The sequence below is a fragment of the Lithobates pipiens genome, unplaced genomic scaffold (genome assembly GCF_037356315.1).
Source record: "Lithobates pipiens isolate NorthernLeopardFrog02 unplaced genomic scaffold, aLitPip1_a1.2 Scaffold_30, whole genome shotgun sequence".
Taxonomy (NCBI): Eukaryota; Metazoa; Chordata; class Amphibia; order Anura; family Ranidae; genus Lithobates; species Lithobates pipiens.
Genome location: NW_027507791.1, coordinates 52,575,910 through 52,596,113, shown reverse-complemented (window position 1 = coordinate 52,596,113; position 20,204 = coordinate 52,575,910). Strand labels below are relative to the sequence as shown.

General features: G+C 42.1%; 1 protein-coding gene across 2 annotated transcripts in view; it reads left to right on the top strand.

Moving 5' to 3' along the window:
- The window catches only part of PRPF3 (pre-mRNA processing factor 3), a 41,280-nt gene extending 25,503 nt beyond the window's left edge, over window positions 1-15,777 (top strand). For both annotated transcript variants that reach the window (XM_077464223.1, XM_077464224.1), the window contains exons 12-16: window positions 1,804-1,917; window positions 8,031-8,149; window positions 9,975-10,058; window positions 12,196-12,257; window positions 15,246-15,777. In XM_077464223.1, the coding sequence (XP_077320349.1) occupies window positions 1,804-1,917; window positions 8,031-8,149; window positions 9,975-10,058; window positions 12,196-12,257; window positions 15,246-15,392 (526 nt within the window). In that variant the 3' untranslated portion in view covers window positions 15,393-15,777. The remainder of the gene's footprint in view (window positions 1-1,803; window positions 1,918-8,030; window positions 8,150-9,974; window positions 10,059-12,195; window positions 12,258-15,245) is intronic.
- The last annotated feature ends 4,427 nt before the right edge of the window (window positions 15,778-20,204 follow it).

The following is a 20,204-nucleotide window of genomic DNA, read 5'->3' as shown; positions in this document are numbered from 1 at the left end:
CACACAATCGCACCAAAGTCTGATGGATTTCGACCGTGATGACGTACGACCGGACTAGAATAAGAAAGTTCATAGCCAGTAGCCAATAGCTGCCCTAGCATCAGTTTTCATCCATCGGACTGTCATACAGACGAATGGATTTTTCGACCGCACTCGAGTCCATCAGAAAGATTTGAAACCTGTTCTAAATCTAAAGTCCATCTGATTTTTTGACAGCAAAGGTCCGATGAAGCCCACACACAGTCGAATTGTCCGACGGATTTGTTCCGTGTGACCTTTGCGGTCAAAGTCCGGCCGTGTGTACACGGCATTAGTTTAAAGTTTGTGTACACTTGGGGAAGCTTCCTTCTCAGACACGTGGCCAGAGGAGGTGGTACTCCAGGACTACTAACTGGAACTTCATGCCCACTTCTTGGTTTCTCACGCGTAAACTTCCTGTGTCACCGCACAGGTTAGCAGATCTCCATTGAGCCCTTTCATGTCGTCTACACCAAGGGGTGATTGCCTCAGTTCCAAAAATGTTTCGAAGTTTTTTTCTTCCAAACTGTTCTGTTCCCAAAGCCATAGGGGTAGCTGTCTCGTATTGGCTCTCAAAGCTCCAAATGCCCTCATTTGAGCTTCGAAGTTCTGTATGGGATTGGGATCCACCAAGTCTGTCATTGCCTCCCTTCACCAGGTAGACTTTCTGGCTTCTGTGGACATCAAGAGCACATGCCTACATATACACATTTTCTTGTCTGCACTTCGGGTGGTGGCCCAGCATTAGCCCTACTGCAGTCTCATGGGCTCCCCATTGAAGAATACTTAGACATACATCGGTTGTATTGGCCTGGGCTCTATTGGGCTATTTTGGACATACGTGACTTTGACGGCCCAGACTTTACGGTGGTTTGCATGGATCCTAAACCTTCATAAATTGTTGCAGGAACTGACTTATCTGAAATGTCTTCTAGACCAAGGATATGCAATTAGTGGACCTCCAGCTGTTGCAGAACTACAAGCCCCATGAGGCATAGCAAAAAAAAACAGGAAATTGCCCCGGGAATTTAAATGACTTTAATGCGGTTAGCCAACAATTGACAGTAAATGCAGTATCAAAATTTATAAAAATTGACATGCAAACATAAACATGAATCATAGCCAAGCCTTTGAAATGATACATACAATAAAAAATGTCATTACACGTATTATGGTATAGAATGTAAATTGCAAAGTACACAGGCATGAAAAGTATCGCAATGCGTTTTGCAAGACCATGCTCTCTTCATCAGGGGTAGATGCATCTGTCAGGGGGGTATAATGAACCAAATAAGTATCGGCACAGACATGGTATCATAACAATTAGTCAAGAGGGTCCAAAACTCATTGCCCTATACTCACCAAAGGTTGGATCAGACTACCCATTGCTTGATACCCAGAGGCGGCAGTAATGAGAGTCCGGCTGAGGAGGCAGAGGTAAAACCAACCCAACAGAGCACAAACAGGGGCCAGACATGGCCGGAATGGGGGAATGTGTCACCAAAGAGGGCCAGGGCTGAGGGACAAAGTTCAGCTGGGCTTTCATACAGCCTAAATACATCTTTTTGACATTAATTTCTTGGAATTGATTCCCAGGCCACAAAGGATTTTACGTTGAGTGCTAAAGTCCTGTTCTGTTTTGTTTTTGGCAATGAACTGATGGCACCTGAAGTTTTGTTTGTTCTGGGCTACTTCTCGAATGGATTGGTGCTTTATTAGGGGATATTCCTTCGAGGACTAGAGCTTTGCATTCGGAAAATTTCCAATTCTTGCACTCTTTTACAGGGCACACGAAGAAGCCAATGCAGCCAGAAAACTAACAGCAGCACAGAGGAAAGAAAAGAAAGTAAAAAAATTAAAAGAAGATATATCACAAGGAGTACATGTGTCTGTATATAGGTAGGTTTCACCGAGCTATGCTTGGAAAACTTGTCTGCAAATGATTCGACTGTTCCAGTATAAAAACCTGGAGGTGTTAAGTGAAAAATGTAAAAACAATATTGGGGATTTATTTACTACCCTCAAATTATTATTTTTTTGGATTTTTTTTTTTTTTTACTTTGTATCCTTTTGTTAAATCAAAATTCATCATCCGCATTCAAAATGGGATTTCAATTTATAAATTTGAAGTAGGAATGGGAATAATTTTGTCCTGCTTTATAGTGAAATAAAAAAAATGAGTGACATGTGAACAGGCAGGCTTTTTATTACAGAGGAGATATAATATATATCTTCTGCAGTAACAGTCTTACCTCCGTTTTTCATCCTATGGATAGTGTACACTGTTGGGCATGTGCCACTGCGTGTATTTTGGCGCATGCCAGAATGAATTCCAGTGTATAAGCGGGAGTTGGGTCATCCCAGCACAGCCAGTTAATGTGGACAAAGATTCTGGGTGACATTCTGAGTGAAGATGTTGGCACCAGCGAAGAAGCTTGCAGATGTCACATTGTTAGAGGAGAGTTAAGTTCCACTTTAATACATGTTCTTGGTCTTAGACACTTGAACCTTTAGAAGCCTGGGCAGTCCTATCTGAGGCTATAAACAGAATAAATATTTAGGAAGGGGCTTCCTTCCTTGAAAACTGCACCTAAAACATCAGTAGATCCAGATTCAAACATTTAAAGTTGATGACGTTTTGAGATTTGTCCATGTAAATGTTGAATTTGGCCCACAGCTTATCATTTTGTTAGGTTGCTCTTAACCTTGAGGTTGTAAACGCTTTGAAAAAAAAAACTGTAATACAAAGGCATAATGAGCTAGCATGCATACTAGCTCCATTATGAAATACTTACCTGAGAACGAAGCCTCCAGCTGAGACGACTGTCATTTTTCCCTGGAGTTTCTTCCAGGATTCGCAGGCTCCAGCGCTGTGAGTGGCCAGAGCCGCAATGACGTCTCTCCTGTGCATTCGCTCGGGAGTCGCAGTTCACGGCACACTGCTTGGAAGGAACAGCACCCAGGGCCATTCCTTCAGAGTGCATGCGGCAGTGATAACCCTGGCTTCATGTAATGTAAATATCTCCTAAATGGTACACGTTTAGGAGATATTTACACTACCAATAGGTAAGCCTTATTATAGGCTCACTGTATTTTCAAGGCATAGAAGGCGAGCTTTTACACTAAAAAAAAAAAAAAAAAAAAAAAAAAAAAAGCAGGGTTCATCTTATACGCCAGGTATAAAAAGCAGCCTGCTGTATGTGGAGAGAGGAGAAACTTCTAGAAGAACTATCTCTGCAGCACTCCACCAATCAGGCCTGTGGGGTAGAATGGCCAGATGGAAGCCACTCCTTAATAAAAGGCACATGACAACCTGCCTGGAGGTTGCCAGAAGGCACCTGAAGGACCTCAGACCATGAGAAACAAAATTCTCTGGTCTGATAAAACAAAGATTGAACTCTTTGGCCTGAATTGCAAGCGTCATATCTGGAGGAAACCAGGCACCGCTCATCGCCTGGCCAATACCATTCCTACAGTGAAGCATGCTAGTGTGGCAGCATCGTGCTGTGGGGATTTTTTTTAGTGGCAGGATATGGGAGACTTGGAAAAAATGGATAGATTCCCCGTGGGTTTTTTTTTTTAGCAGCAATGAGGAAGCCAATGATTCGTAAAAGTAAATTTTAGTTTTATTTGTTGACACACTAATCATACAATGTACAGCGCGCACAAGAATTTAAAATATGAGCTCTGGTGTACAACAGGCGGAAAGTTTTACTGAACATGGGTACAAATAAAATTCATACATTCAATTTGAAAGGATAAGACAGTATTCAAGTAAATATCCATAGTTTGTAATTCTTATAACCATCTGGTATACTTACAGCGGGGTTCCACCCTAAAGTGGAACTTCTGCTCATCGGAACCCTCACCCCCCCCCCCCCCCATCCCCCCTCCCTCCGATGTCACATTTGGCACCTTTCAGGGGGGGGGTGCAGATACCTGTCTAAGACAGGTATTTGCACCCACTTCCGGACATAGACTGCCACGTGAGTCTATGCCGTCTCTTGTCCCGCCGTGCTGTCTGCTGGGACACACACGGATCCCAGAGACAGCGCGGACCACTCCTAGTGTGCTGCGCAACTCGCGCATGCACAGTAGGGAACCGGGAAGTGAAGCCGCAATGCTTCACTTCCTGATTCCCTAACCTAGAATGGTGGTGGCAGCAGCTGAGACCCGAGCGATGGATTATCCAGGTATCTGCACCCCCCGAAAAGGTGCCAATTGTGGCACCGGAGGGGGGTAGTGATCAGATGAGCGGAACTTCCACTTCAGGGTGGAGGTCCGCTTTAATACCCCAATGCATTTCAGCCTTGGATAATTTTACGGCCTTCTTCGGGGGGGGGGGGGTTCTTATTACCGCATTTCTGCAGGTATATCAAGATGACAAAAATTAGGCATTATGCTCAGTCAATATCCTATATTCTTATACTTTTAACCAATAATGTTTATTTACCCTTATTGGTTAAAAGTATAAGGCCATAAAAATTATCCAAGGCTGAAATGCATTGGGGTATTAAGTATACCAGATGGTTATAAGAATTACAAACTATGGATATTTACTTGAATACTGTCTTATCCTTCCAAATTGAATGTGTGAATTTTATTTGTACCCATGTTTAGTAAAACCTTCCACCTGTTGTACACCAAAGCTCATATTTTAAATTCTTGTTCGCACTGTACATTGTATGATTAGTGTGTCAACAAATAAAACGAATTTACTTTTACGAATCATTGGCTTCCTCATTGCTGCTTAAAAAAAAAAAAAAAGCACTGGGAATCTATCCATTTTTTTCCATATCTATCACGGGGTGTGCAGCTAGCTCAGTTTGTCTTTTGGGCCCATTTCCCTATTGGGACTGGGAGACTAGTCCAGGATTGAGGGAAAGATGAATGCATCAATGTACAGAGACATCTTTGATGAAAATCTGCTCCAGAGCGCTTTGGACCTCCATAGTGGGGTGAAGGGTCATCTTCCAACAGGACAACGACCCCAAGCACACAGCCAAGATAACAAAGGAGTAGCTAGGGGACAACTCTGTGAAATGTCCTTGAGTGGCCCAGACTTGAACCCGATTGAACATCTCTGGAGAGATCTGAAAATGGCTGTGCACCGACGCTCCCCATCCAACCTGATGGATCTTAAGAGGTTCTGCAAAGAAGAATGAGAAAGAAATAGAAAATCTGCGCTTAGTGAAAAAATTTAAAAAAATAATTAAATTAATTAAATTAAAAGTCAGCAGCTGAACACTGTAACCAAGATACTGGGCACAACAAGACAAAGACAATAGTGCAGCGCTTAACCTCTGAGTATAAATGTGATTTTTATTTTTTTTTTTAAACTTTATAAATTTTAGTGAAAAACTCAATAGTAGAGAACTGTATATAGTGAATCTAAATGATGTGAAATCTTTAGTGTAAGATACAATCAAGAATCAATCTTCAAAAAATCAATCCTCAAATGAGAAACATTTAATCTATAACTCAAATGTCCAAAAAATTGAAAAACCAAACATCATCAAGTCAAAAAAAATGTGTATAATGGTGCAATATAGTGTAAAATATCCAATGTGACTGTACACCAAAACTGTAGTCGATCTTGTTTTTTCAAACAAAAATAGTGCTTGACCACGTGGACCCTTCAACTCTGTAAATCAAATAGTGAATGGAGGCTTACCAGATCACCGGTCGGTATGCGCGGATACGGACACACAATCATTACGATGCAGAAAGCCGGAACCGGACCACCTCTTCGGATATGTCGTAATCCTCGAATTGAGTCGAATCCTCTCGTGAACCGATCTACGCGGATGCGAGCATGTAGGAGTTTCGGTGCAGGAAGCCGGAAGACGACCAACTATCTTGAGTGTTTCGTAATCACCAGATCAGCTCCGATCCTCTCGCAAGCCTGGATGTGGAATCTCCCCAATAAGGGAACAGAAAGCAATAATCCTCTCCCGCCACAGGAGGGCAGTAATGAGCCCTCTCCTCTCCTCTATGGGTAATGTAATGTAAACATTAGCGAGTACACAAGAGCGGATGTACATAGCACGGACTGTCCTTCAGACTCCGCCCCCCTCCCGCACCTATCACACAGACTGTTCACCTTCTCTCTCCACCCTATCACAGCCACGCCAGAGAAGGTGGAGAGAGAAGGTGAACAGTCGGTTCACGAGAGGATTCGACTCAATTCGAGGATTAAGACATATCCGAAGAGGTGGTCCGGTTCCGGCTTTCTGCATCGTAATGATTGTGTGTCCGTATCCGCGCATACCGACCGGTGATCTGGTAAGCCTCCATTCACTATTTGATTTACAGAGTTGAAGGGTCCACGTGGTCAAGCACTATTTTTGTTTGAAAAAACAAGATCGACTACATTTTTGGTGTACAGTCACATTGGATATTTTACACTATGTTGCACCATTATACACATTTTTTTTGACTTTATGATGTTTGGTTTTTCAATTTTTTGGACATTTGAGTTATAGATTAATGTTTCTCATTTGAGGATTGATTTTTTGAAAGTTTTTGAAGATTGATTCTTGATTGTATCTTGCACTAAGGCTGCTTTCACACTGGGGCGGGAGCGGCGTCGGCGGTAAAGTGCCGCTATTTTTAGCGGCGCTTTACCGTTGTTTTAGCGGCGGTCTGCGGGCGCTAACGGGGTGGTTTTAACCCCAGCTAGCGGCCGAAAAAGGGTTAAACCCGCCCGCAAAGCGCAGCGGCGCTTTGCCGGCGGTATTGCCGCGGTGTCCCATTGATTTCAATGGGGAGGAGTGGTTTAGGAGCGGTGAATAACACCGCTCCTTCACTGCTCCAAAGATGCGGCTAGCAGGACTTTTTTCACCGTCCTGCCAGCGCATCAGTGTGGAAGCCCTCCGGCTTTCACACTGGAGTTAAAGGGGCCGGTTTTTTTCAGGCGCTACACAGGCGCTATTTTTAGCGCTGTAACGCCTGAATACCGCCCCAGTGTGAAAGCAGCCTAAAGATTTCACATCATTTAGATTCACTATATACAGTTCCCTACTATTGAGTTTTTCACTAAAATTTTATAAAGTTAAAAAAAAAAAAAAATCACATTTATACTCAGAGGTTAAGCGCTGCACTTTTGTCTTTCTTCTTCAAAGAAGAATGAGAGAAACTGCCCAAAAATAGGTGTGCCAAACTTGTAGCATAATACACAAAAATACTTAAGGCTGTAATTTCTGCCAAAGGTGCTTCAACAAAGTATTGAGCAAAGGCTGTGAATACTTATGTACATGGGATTTATGTACAAGGGGCATTGTTATATGAATGAATTTAATCCATTTTGGAATAATGCTGAAACATTAAATGTGGAAAAAGTGAAGCACTGTGAATACTTTCTGGATGTATACACCACTCCCACGCCGTGCTTGCCCGTTGGAATGAATGAACACTGCTTCTGAAGCGCAGCATCACGGGCACTTTTAACCAGTTCTTGGAGGGTTAAAAAGGGCCGCTCCTGCCCGAAAAAGCCTCCAACAGCGGTGAAGAGCTGTTAAAACGAGCAGCGCTTTACCGCTAACGCTATTACCGCCCCAGTGCGAAAGTAGCCTAAAAGTCCCCTATGAAGATTTTTGAGTACCAAAGTTTGTAGCCATTCCACGAGCGGGCTCAATTTTGTTTGGTATCAATTTACTTGGCGTAACATTGGCTTTCATAATATAGGGAAAAAATTGGGATAACTTAATGACTGTTCTTATTTTTTTAATTAAAAAAAGTCTATTTTTCGCAAACAAAATTGCGTTTGTAAGACCGCTGCGCAAATACGGTGTGACATAAAGTACCGTCATTTTATTCTCTATGGTGTCTGAAAAAAATGTGTGTTTTGGGGGTTCTAATTTATTTTCTAGCAAAAAAACACTTTTTTTTTTCACTTGTAAACAAGAAGTGTGAAAAATAGGCTTGGTCCTTAAGTGGTTAATAATCTAAGAGTCGGGTTTACAGTGTGCAACTTTTTTTTAATGTAGCACTTGTATGTCTGTCTTTTCCAGAATCCGCAATTTAAGCAATCTTTCCAAAAAATTCAAGATTGAAGCTAATGCCAATCAGCTATACCTGACAGGAGTAGTAGTGTTACATAAAGATGTTAATGTCGTCGTCGTAGAAGGAGGTAAGAGAAACCATGTTTCTAAAAGTCTGCTGCCCATACATTGGCCAATACTGATTCTTGATGGCCGAAGTCCAAGCTGTCTGGTACCACCTGGTTCAATAAATGTCAATATTTCAATCAACTTTTTTTTTTCCGAAGGATGAGGTGGGAAATTGGAAGCCAAATATTGATTCCATCTAAACAGATGTGATTTACTGAGAGGGTATTTTGCAGCTTCTGCTGACTATTAGATACATTAGCAAGCTGAGGGAATTCCTTTATCCACACTAGAGATAAAAAAGTAGTGGTGCGCTATACACATAAAATAAAGTGCTGAATATCTTAGTGAACCGGTATTGCAGTAAAAATTGCAGTAAAAAAAGATAACTAGAAGGTGCTGGCAATTACCAAGCGAACGCTGTTTGCAGAAAACCAAAATACTGGCTAATCTTAGGCAATTAATACAATCAGAAAAATGTGCAAAAATAAGTGTTAGCAATTGCCAGACTTAAATACGTAAAACAAGGTACATATATCCCAAGTGAAAATGGTAATGAAACAAATTTTTAAAAGCAAATATCACATCATACAAGTGCATAAAAAAATGAATAAGTCCATATAAAAACATATCGCAGTGTCCATAAAAATGCTTCTTTCTGCGGAAATATATGTAGCGCAAAATATAGTGGCTCTGTAAACCCAATAATAAAGTGCAGGTGCTGGAAAACAAACTTCTGCAAGGTGCTGCTAGTGATGGGTGACTTGTGAAATCCTCCGTGCTGATTAAATATATGGGTGTCCCCTTACCTTACTGCTGTAAGGTAACAGCATGTAAATGTATAAATTTGGGGTCCTTGGTGACAGTCTTAGCCCTTGTACACGCGGTCGGAGATTCAGACGGAATGTGTCTGATCGGAACGTTTTGTCGGATATTCCGACTGCGTGTGGTCTCCATAGGACTGTTTCCATCGGACCAAATTTTCCAACTTGCCGGAAATATTTTCCAACAAAATGCTCCGATCGGACATACTCCGATCGTGTGTAGAGAATTCCGATCTGACAAAGTGCCATGCATGCTCAGATCAAATTCCTACATCAAAGCTATTGGCTACTAGCCTGAACGTAGTCCCGTTGTAACAAAATAACGTCATCACGTTCTGAGCGATCGGATTTTCCGACAGCTTCGTCCAACCGTGTGTATGCAACAGTTTCGGGCAAGATCCGTCGGGCAAGATCCGTCGGGCAAGATCCGTCGGGCAAGATCCGTCGGGCAAGATCCGTCGGGCAAGATCCGTCGGGCAAGATCCGTCGGGCAAGATCCGTCGGAATCTCCGACCGTGTGTACAAGGGCTGTGGTAGCCCAGGCTCTTGTTATAGGTGTCCTGCCTACAGTCAGCGTTAGCTGGATGGTACTTTATAAGCTTCTACTAAGCTTACGGAAAGCTCTGCAAATCTGTCAGTGCTTGGTCTTCACGCTGCTCTTATACACGCTGACGTTTTTGTGAAACGGGCCTTTTAAGAGATACTCTTGTATATTTTCAGTATGTGCACCTTTTTGAGTTGTCATGCGTGATATGATTTTTGTAGGAATTTGTAGCCGTGACTACTGAGAAGATGAGCTCCTCCGTTGGCCTAATACAGTGTTAGTATGTTTTACACTGGCCAGTACTGATCCATAAATGTGCACCGTGTTGATTAGTGGGGAAGAAGAGTTTGCGACAAATAGGGTTGTTCTCCTGTACAGTCTGACTCCCTTGGTACATCATGGATATCGATCACTGTTGAATTCCTACTACAAACCTGTTTTTAATCCGTGTTTTTTTTTTTTTTTTTTTTTTTTTTTTAGGACCTAAATCTCAGAAAAAATTCAAACGACTGATGCTCGCCCGAATAAAGTGGGACGAGCAGGCAACAAACACTAAGGCAGATGGTTAGTATGATGATCATTTTTAACCCCCTTCTGCTTTTCCAGTTAAAGCCCATGAAGATATCATCACACATCTAAGACCCCTTTCACACCACACTGCCCATAGCGTTAGCAGCGTTTTACCGCCGGATTTGCGGAGCATTTCGGCCGCTAGCGGGGCGCTTTTACCACCGCTAGCGGCCGAGAAAGGGTTAAAACCACTGGCAATACGCCGCAATAGCGTATTGCAGCTCTGCCCCATTAATTTCAATGGGGAGGAGCGGTAAACACACCGCTCCAAAGAAGCTGCTGGCAGGACTTTTCCCTGACATCCTGCCAGCGCACCACTGTAATGTGAAAGCCCTCGGGCTTTCACACTACAAACAATGGTGCAGCTTTTTTAGGGCGGATTGCAGGCGCCATTTCTAACGCTATAGCACCTGCAAAACGCCCTGGTGTGAAAGGGGTCTTACAATTGTCATGATAACATTTATGGACGTTTTCAAGCTATATTCCTGTAGAAAAGTGCAATGGATTGTATTTTTTTTTATTTATTTTTTTAGCTTACACTTACAGGGTGTTAAGTCTCATGTCAAAGGATGAACGGATCTATCCTTGTTCATTGTTCTCCTGAAGGTTTTAGCCTGTATAAAGGAAGCTATGAGAAGACATCCTGTAACCTGTAGCAACTCATTTAATCTGAGTTTTCTTTGGCTTAGAGCAGTCAAGCAATGGCTTGGTTGGTGCAGGTTTCTGCACTTTACCTTTTTTAATATTAAACGCTTAAGGACCGCCCCATGTACATATACTGCGGCAAGGCGGCCCTTAAGTGCAAAATCCACATACCTGGCCACCAGCCATTCGCAATTGTTCACAGGAGAGGCAGAACAAAGGCCTATGTAAACAAGGCAAACCGCCGTTCTGTGAGCAAGGAACATCAAGATTTTCACAGATCTGTGTTCCTCCAGTGGCAGCATCCCCCCAAGGTTAGAAAGCACTCCCTAGGAGCACATTTAACCATTTGATCGCCCCCTAAAGTTACCCCCTTCCCTACCAGTGTCATTTATAAAGTAACAGTGCATTTTTTTTTTTTTTTTTAGCACTGGTGACTATATTGGTGTCACTGGCCCCCACAAAGTGTCACTTAGTGTCAGATTTGTGTGCCACAATTTCACAGTATTGCTAAAAAATCGCCGATCGCCGTCATTACTTCTAAAAACCAGCTTATCAGTGCCCACCTGCCGCCTGCCAGTGCCACCTAACTAATAGTGCCCACAGTGCCACCTATCAGTGCCCAAAATCTGCCTCAACAGTGCTGCACCCCAGTGCCACATATCAGTGCCCATCAGTGCCACCTCTCAGTGCCCATCAGTCCCATCTATCAGTGGTACCTATCAGTGCCCCTTAGTGCCACCCATCCGTGCCGCCTTATCTGTGCCCATCGGGGCCACTTTATCTGTGCCTATTAGTGCCGCCTTAACTGTGCCTATCGGTGCCCACCAGTGCAAGCCTATCAGTGCCCACCAGTGCCGCCTCATCAGCGCATTTCAATGAAGGAGAAAAATGACCTGTTTGCAAAATTTTATAACAAACATTTTTTTGGTTTGTTTAGCAAAAAATAAAACTCCCAGCTGTAATTAAATACCACCAAAAGAGAGCGCTATTTGTGGGGAAAAAATGATAAAAATTTCATTTGGGTACAGTGTTGTATGGCCGCGCAATTGTCATTCAAAGTGCATCAGCGCTGAAAGCTGAAAATTGGTCTGTGCAGGAGGGGGGTTTAAGTGCCCAGTAAGCAAGTGGTTAATTGGTTACGGCGTGTTGTCTAAGGGCAACTGGCAGTGAAGCCTTTAGGTTTCGCAGCTGCTTTCTACTGCACATGCGTGAGTCACATTGCAATTTAATTAGGGAGGAAGGAGGAGGAGCCGCACATACTTGGAGATTGCTGCAATGATCTTACCTGGAAGTGGTAGAAGGTGCCTGTCAAAACCAGGTACCTGCCCATTAAAGTGGCAAATGTGGAGGGGGGGGAAGGGTGTGAACAAGCACAGCATTCCCTTTTGGGTGAAGCTCTGCTTTAATCTGCTTGACGTATAAAAGGGTAGGTTATTGGTGCCCTTTAGATTGAAACTTTTTTTTTTTTTTTTTTTTTTATTCACAGATAACGATGATTCAGATGAAGAAACAGTAAAGAAATCCAACAAGTGCTCTTTAGTTTGGGAGGTGAGTGAACATGTTTGGTACCTGTCGGCAGAAGGTCTCTCTGCACCAAGTAATCCTTATGAGAGTCTATTGTTAAAATAATGATCTGGTGTCCACATTTTTTGAGCTGTCTCTCTCTATTTTGTATGGTGCTCATATTTCTCAACACTGCACACAGAACATTGAACTATATTACATCAGTCCCTGTCTATTCTAGTGGAGGAACTCTTGAAATAATAATCAGGACTTGGGGAGCCTCTGCTAAAAATGATTAGAACTTCAGCTCATATTATGTTGGTCGCACCAGATCAGCCGTCGGTGAGAAGAGCTAGATTGCACTGATGGTCAGTGATACAAATGCCCATAACAATGGTGGTTGTTATTTAGGCCCCTTTACATTGGGGGAGAGTGAGATGCTTGCTTCTTGATTTGATGGTCAGTGGGAAAGAATATTCCCCTTATAGGCAATGAGCATTATCAATGGTGTCAGTTACTTACCTGAGAAATGAGGAAAAGCTCCAATGGCCTCCTTTCTGAAGGTATGTATAATGCTTATAAACAAAAAAAGGTCTGAAAAAGTAGATGCTCAAACAGGAGTATACTAGAGACCTTAGACCTCTTTCACACTGATGGGGGTCCTCGTGTCAGCTTTTTCAGGTGGACCCGATCGGACCATCCATTGCTCTTAATGGAACAGCGAATGTCAAGATGTGTCCGTTGACATCCGATCCAGTCCACTAAAAACAGGCGGATGGGAATCCCTATCTGTCTGGCAAATCGGATCAGATGACAGTCAGATGGTAACACAGGTGGTCTGTTTCCACCTAACAGCCCATAGAGGACAGTGAGCTGTGTCTGCTCTGCATCAGCGGACCTGTCATCCCAGGGATCAGCGGAGAGATCCCCTGCTGAGTGGGCGGACCCCGCCAGTGTAAAAGGGGCCTTATAGATGCAGTTTGGGTTGAATCGTTTACTGACTTCTTGAATCAGTTATTGACGACATATTTTTACCTAGGCCTCATGCACACGGACCTATCACAAATGAGCAGTATTTCTTTCTACCACAATTTGGCCGAAAAACGCTTCTAATTACTGTATGTATTTGTATCGCTTATGGCGTTTTTAATGCAAATGTATTCTACTGGACAGTATATTAAAGTGGTTGTTAACCTCAGACTTATGAACAAAGCATATCCCTCTATAGTGTGTACGTGTCTCAATTAAGAGCACAACGTGTCATTTCTGTCTGCTGCTATGTTCCTCAGCATGAGTCATTTTTGACAAGTTTTCCTGACACCATGAGAAAAATGGTGACGGGAGAAGGGAGCTGCAGCTGATTGAGATCCTCGGCTCTGTTCCTGTGAGCTGTATGGAGGGATGTGTCTCTTCCTTCCAATCAGCTCTCAGAACTCTTCCTAGTGAGCTCTGCAGAGTGTACGTTCAGCTCTCCACCCCCTTTTTCTTACACATCAGACAAGCTTTATAAATTCTGCACTTTAAACGTGTGTAGGGAAGAGAATACTGCAGATAAATGGGTAAAACCTATGTAGGATTATTTGTTTCATCTCTATGTATTTCCTGAGGATCGTCATTGCACTGGGTATATGTAAGAGTTTAAAACCACTTTGTTATTCTTGCCATCACATTTAAGCGCATATGCACGTATATAGCCATGTTTACATGCTTTTTTGTTTTCTGTTCAAGAGCTCCTTTCAGAACTCGCCTGGTTGGGCTTTTTTCTTCCTGTAATTGTTTCTCTTTAAATACACCTGTAAAAACCTATGAGTACATGGTCACATAGGCTAACAGAGTACTTTTACAGACATAAACACTGACCATCTGTATAAGTGGCGTTTTTCTGAGCTCTGTGTGCATTGAGGCCTACTAACCAGCAGTTAGGGGTCTTGCATTTCCTGATTCTTTTATTTTGTTAAATTGGAAGAAGTGGGTGGAGCTTGGGAACTCTGGGGGGGGGGGGGGGGGATCAGACTATCGGGGGTCCCTTCAGAAACACAAGAAGTAGTGAGTGTTTTTATGCTACAGTATCTAAGAGCAGATTATCAGATATAGATGGGCTGATCCTCTAGATCTACATTCTAGGCAGAGATTAGACACGAATGCAGCTCTGGGGTTGTGTAAACCCTTACATATACCTAGTGAAGTAACCGGCCACAAGTGATAGAGATGAAACCAATCCCCCTGCATAAGTTGCACATGTTTATCTGCTGTCTTCTCTACTCTATATCTGTTCAGAGTGCATAATTTATCAAGGTGGTCTGACCTGTCGTTTTCACACAGAACAAAGGTACAGCGCTCAGGCCATCGATCATCTGTAGATCCCTCCCGACGCCTTTTTCCTCTTGGTGTCAGGAAAACTTTTCAGAAGTGGCTCATGCAGATAGTACAGGAAGGAGGCAGCAGATAGAAATTACACTTAGTGCTCTTAATTGTCCAAGCTGGTCCAAACTATTTGCTTTATTAAGTCCTGCATTAGCATGAAGCGCTGTATGTACTGCATGTAACTTCAGCTACCTACAATACACAGACTTGCCATCTCACACCCGAAACAAAACGGAGTCTGGCTGAGCGGCGCACAGCCATTCGTAGGCAGCTTTGTAATTCTGTGACAGCTAAGCTTCCTCTGATTCAGAGTCTGAGAGTGCAGTGTCATCCACCCACCCCTTTCTCTGCGCCAATCAGAGGAAACCTTGTATTCATTCAAAGATTACAAAGCTGCCTATGAATGGCTGAGAGCTGCTCAGCCAGACTGTTTTGTTATCTGGGCTCAGAGGAAGTGGGTTAAATGAGGCTGGCCATCAAAGATCTAGTGGCAGAAAAAAGTGTTGTTGGGGAAATCTTTGGATTGATGATTATCAAAAGCTGTGGTTTTTTTTTTTTTTTCCTCTTAATTTTTATGGTGTTATGGCCTGTTGATTTCCATCTTGTTTTTTGGCTGGTGTATTGCTTTAAATTCTCTTGCCTATGATAAAATACTACTTTCATTTCCAGGGAACAGCCAAAGACCGCAGCTTTGGAGATATCAAATTCAAACAGTGCCCCACAGAGAACATGGCTCGGGAACATTTTAAGAAGCACGGAGCTGAACAATACTGGGACCTGGCACTGAGTCAGTCAGTACTGGAGACCACGGACTGATCTCTCTTGGCTCTGTGTCAGGGATTGATTGACCCACGCTGCACTTCCCGCTACTGAAATGTAACCTCGAACTTTGGACACCTACAGATCCCCCGAACTCCTGAGCTGTGTGTGTTTACAACACCGGACTCCAACCATTGCCCACATCTTCCGAATAACCGCAGGCTTGCCTCTTTATAAAATCCCGCTGCGGAATGGACGTTAACCCCACAACTGCTTGATTTGTCCAAAACACTCTACATTCTGAGGCTTTTCTAGTGACAAACGTGGTAAATGGATCTCCAAGCAAAGCAACCTACCTGGAAAACGTGTTTTCACCTGGATATTAAAGGAAAAAAAACTCTGCTGTAATTGTTCCTTAGATAACTATAGGAAATGAGCCTCTGTTACCAAATGAGCCTCTGTTACCCACAGTAGCCAATCAGATTTCCCTGTTGGCTTGAAATTGAATGCCAGCATCAGGCTGGTGTGGGTAAAACAGGTTCTTTCCTTTAATTCTTATACATCAGGCCTGTTTGGTCCACAGTCTTCCTATGTAAGAGCAAATGGGTTACTCGAGTCAAGTTAAAATTAAAAGGTCAACTCTTTCTTTCTTTCTTTCTTTCTTTCTTTCTTTCTTTCTTTCTTTCTTTCTTTCTTTCTTTCTTTCTTTCTTTCTTTCTTTCTTTCTTTCTTTCTTTCTTTCTTTCTTTCTTTCTTTCTTTCTTTCTTTCTTTTTCTCTTTCTTTCTTTCTTTCTTTTTCTCTTTCTTTCTTTCTTTCTTTTTCTCTTTCTTTCTTTCTTTCTTTTTCTCTTTCTTTCTTTCTTTCTTTTTCTCTTTTCTCTTTCTTTCTTTCTTTTTCTCTTTTTCTCTTTCTTTCTTTCTTTTTCTCTTTTTCTCTTTCTTTCTTTCTTTTTCTCTTTTTCTCTTTCTTTCTTTCTTTTTCTCTTTTTCTCTTTCTTTCTTTCTTTTTCTCTTTTTCTCTTTCTTTCTTTCTTTTTCTCTTTTTCTCTTTCTTTCTTTCTTTTTCTCTTTTTCTCTTTCTTTCTTTCTTTTTCTCTTTTTCTCTTTCTTTCTTTCTTTTTCTCTTTTTCTCTTTCTTTCTTTCTCCTTTTTCTTATTTTTTTTTTTCCTCCTGTGGTGTGATCCATTCATAATTGGCAGTTGATGATTTTTTTTTTTTTTTTTTTTTTAGTTACATAGTAGGTGAGGTTGAAAAAAGACACAAGTCCAACCTATAAACCTAAGTTTATCAGCAAATAGTTTTTTCAGCTCTTTCATGCAATACAAAGACAGTAATAGGTTCTGGAGCACGCTATGCTATAATTGCTGTGCCTGTTTTGTTCCTCTTACCTACTACTTAATGGCATGTTCTTATTTGAACACTAAGCAGGTAAACAGTTTCCCTAAAGCGGTTTGCTAAAACCATCTTTACTTAAAGCAAAACTTCACCAAAAGGGGAAATTCTGCTTGTTTGCAATCCCCCCCCCCCCCCCCTCCAAAAAATAATCCCTCCACTGCCTTATTTGACACTTTCCAGGAAGGAGCGGCTACCTGATTTTTGACAGGTACCCATTCTCACTTCCAGTCAGATCGCCGCAGCTAGTGGAGTGAATGTTTGTCCCCCGCTCCTCCCAGACTCCCCTCGGCGGGACCATTCACAAATACGTCATGGGAAACCCGGTCTGAATCCGCAAGGTTTCATTGCTGGTTTCCCTTAACCAAGATGCAGGTGCCTACACCCAAAGCCGATTGAAGAATCTCTGGACAGGTAAGTGTCCTTTTTATTAAGTTAGCAGCTACAGTATTTGTAGCTGTTGACTTAAAAAAAAAAAAATACAGTTCCTCTTTAATTTCTATCTCTGTGGTTAGCCTAGATAGGACCATTTCTGACATACAGCAACAAGCAAGTGTGCCAGCAACCCATCCACCTGAATTTGGGTTGCCAGTACTGTTTATGAGCTCCAAGCCACCCTATTAAAGTGGACCTTGCACTAGAAGACAAGATCTACTTTATTACACAGTACCCACTCTCCTCATCTAAAATCGCCACATTGATGCTGTAAAAACAACTGGAAAAAAAAGATACTTGCCTTACCTCTACTATCTGCACAGGACAAGGGCAATTTATTAACCTTTTACTTCTTAGGGCTGATTCAGGCAAGCGATCAGACCCATCCTCCAATCTTCGCATGTAAACCCACTTTGGAGCTGCTTACTGTCAACCCGTAGAAGTGGAGGCAGATGCAGTGGCTGCTCAGACACAATCAAGTGGGCAGGAACAGGTGCACAGACCTGGACGCGGGTCACCGTACGTTTGGAACCATGCACCCGCTCTTGCCCTTATGTCTATTTTGACATACCTCTGTGTCTGTGCAACCGCCGTGTCTACATCCACTTCTATGGATTGCCTGCACGCAGCTCCAAGGTGAATTCATATGCAGCAGACGGTGGCTCAGATCGGAGGAGAAGTCTGATTGCCTGTCTGATCAGCCATTATACTTTCACTTTGCCCTCCCCCTCCTGCGAGTATTGAGTAGATATCTGTAAAAGCTCTAAAAAGGTCCTAGTTGGAGCTTACACAGGGCTGAGAACACTCTCCTTGTACCATGCAATGGCATTGGTGCCTGAACAACCAATTAACAAGTATTAGAGGGATTCATGTGATCCATACAAGTACTCTTCTGCCCCATTGCCTTCTTTTTATCTTTATTCTTAGTATTAAAGGAGGAGTATAATTTTAAGGATAAGTAATTTTTTTTATTTATTGATACAGTTGATTATGAATGAATCATTGGGCTGCAGGAGTGCAAAAATTGATTTGTCCTCTAAATGACCTGAAGGGAATTTTTTCAAAATATGTGACCTTCTGAGGGTGAAGAACCGAAATTGAGAGACGCTGTAAAAAGCTATTCAAACTTGTGAAAGAACTGTTTTGGCTTCAATAGGAACACTTTTTTTGTTTATGAGCAGAGTTGAGCTTAAAGAGCCTTCATTAAAGCTCGGCTGACCCCACTTAAATTACTGCTGTATAGGAGTTGGACTGTGTATGCAAGAATAACTTTACCACTTCTTTAAACCTGCTTTTGCAAGGGTTCTAAAATAACCTTGTGGTGGTAGCGCTACAAGAGTCAGACTGTGGCTATCGTGCACACAAAGCAGCGGCCCAACTCCTCCGGTGGTCCGGGAAGTCTCCAATCAACAACGCTACTCGGGGATTGAGATCGCTGATTAGAACATTGTCTAAGGAGGGGAGTTGGACTGCTGGAGAGTCCGGCCGCTGCCTTCTGTATATGAGAGCCACGGTCTGACTCTCCTAGTGCTGTCAGCGCATAGTATTTTAACTCTTGTCACAGCAGATTATTAAAGTGTCTATTACTGCATATGCAGCCTAATTAAGAAGGTTGATTTGGACTTTAACTTTTATTCAGCAGACTAAACCAAACCCAGGAATTTTTTTTTTCTGGAAGAAAATATATCAGTTTTGAAATAAGGCTTTGTTTTATTTTTTACTTTTATTTTTTTCAAAAATGTTGTTGTGTTTTTTTTTTTTTTTTCTTTGGACAACACAAGCCTTATTTGCCATACTTGAAGTTACCTGTATTGTTTCATAGAAACCCAATTAAAAAAAAAAAAAAAATCAGCATATGTGTGGATGGTCTTTGGAACATTTTTTAAAACTGATATGTAGCTCTTTAGTGAAATATGAAATTGTATCACTAATACTTATTCTTTAAATGAAAGCAGTAGTAAACCGCAGTTGTTGCAGAAAAAATATTTCCCTGCAAGGCAACGTCATAATGGGCTAGTATGCATCGTAATACACTGTAAACTGGACCTTTAGTGGACATGCGCCAATAACGTCACCAGCTGCATGCATGCTGAATATCTCCTAAACACGCCAGCCCTAGTGTGCACCCTTTTGGCTGTAGGATAATGGTAAATGTGTGTGCTGGAGGCATTGGTACAATGGAGGATTAAACAATATGTGTGCTGGGAGGAAGGGGGGTGGGAATTGAGAGCATAGATGTGCTGGATTGGGGGGGGTGTAATTGGATGCATAGATATGTCTGAATCATACCTATGCCTTGGTGGGCACTGGTCAGGCTGCCTTGGTGGGCACTGGTCAGGCTGCATTGGTGGGCACTGGTCAGGCTGCATTGGTGGGCACTGGTCAGGCTGCATTGGTGGGCACTGGCCAGGCTGCACTGATAAAGTTGTTATTTTTGTAACCTAATTCTGCATAAAAACCTTTAAGTGTAATTTCATGTGATAATTTATGAGGGCGTTTAGGGGCAGGATTAGGGAGGGGCATGCTAAGGGTTATGGCCTGGCTAGTAGCTCAGAACTTGACATTTTAAGCCTTGTTATCGGGAAATGGGGCCAGTAATATATTACACATCAATGGGAGGGGCCCAGATAAGCTTACGAAAACAATTGATAAGAGGAAAAGCAAATTCTCAATAAGTAAATAAAAGCCATGAAAATGAAAGTATGTTAAAAGAGAGGTTTACATGAGTGACAATTATACAGCAATGAAAGGTGTGTGTGTGTGTGTGTGTGTGTGTGTGTATATGTGTATGTGTATATATATATATATATATATATATATATATATATATATATATATATATATATATATATATATATATATATATATATATATATATATATATATATATATATTCTCAATACACAATGTTGAAAAGAATATATAAACCACTAAAATACACTGCATAGCACTGGCGGTCTGTGTCCCCTCTCCCGCCACACCTCTATCACCAATCGATAGATTCATGCAATGCAATCTATGGTTGTCGCTGCCACCCCCA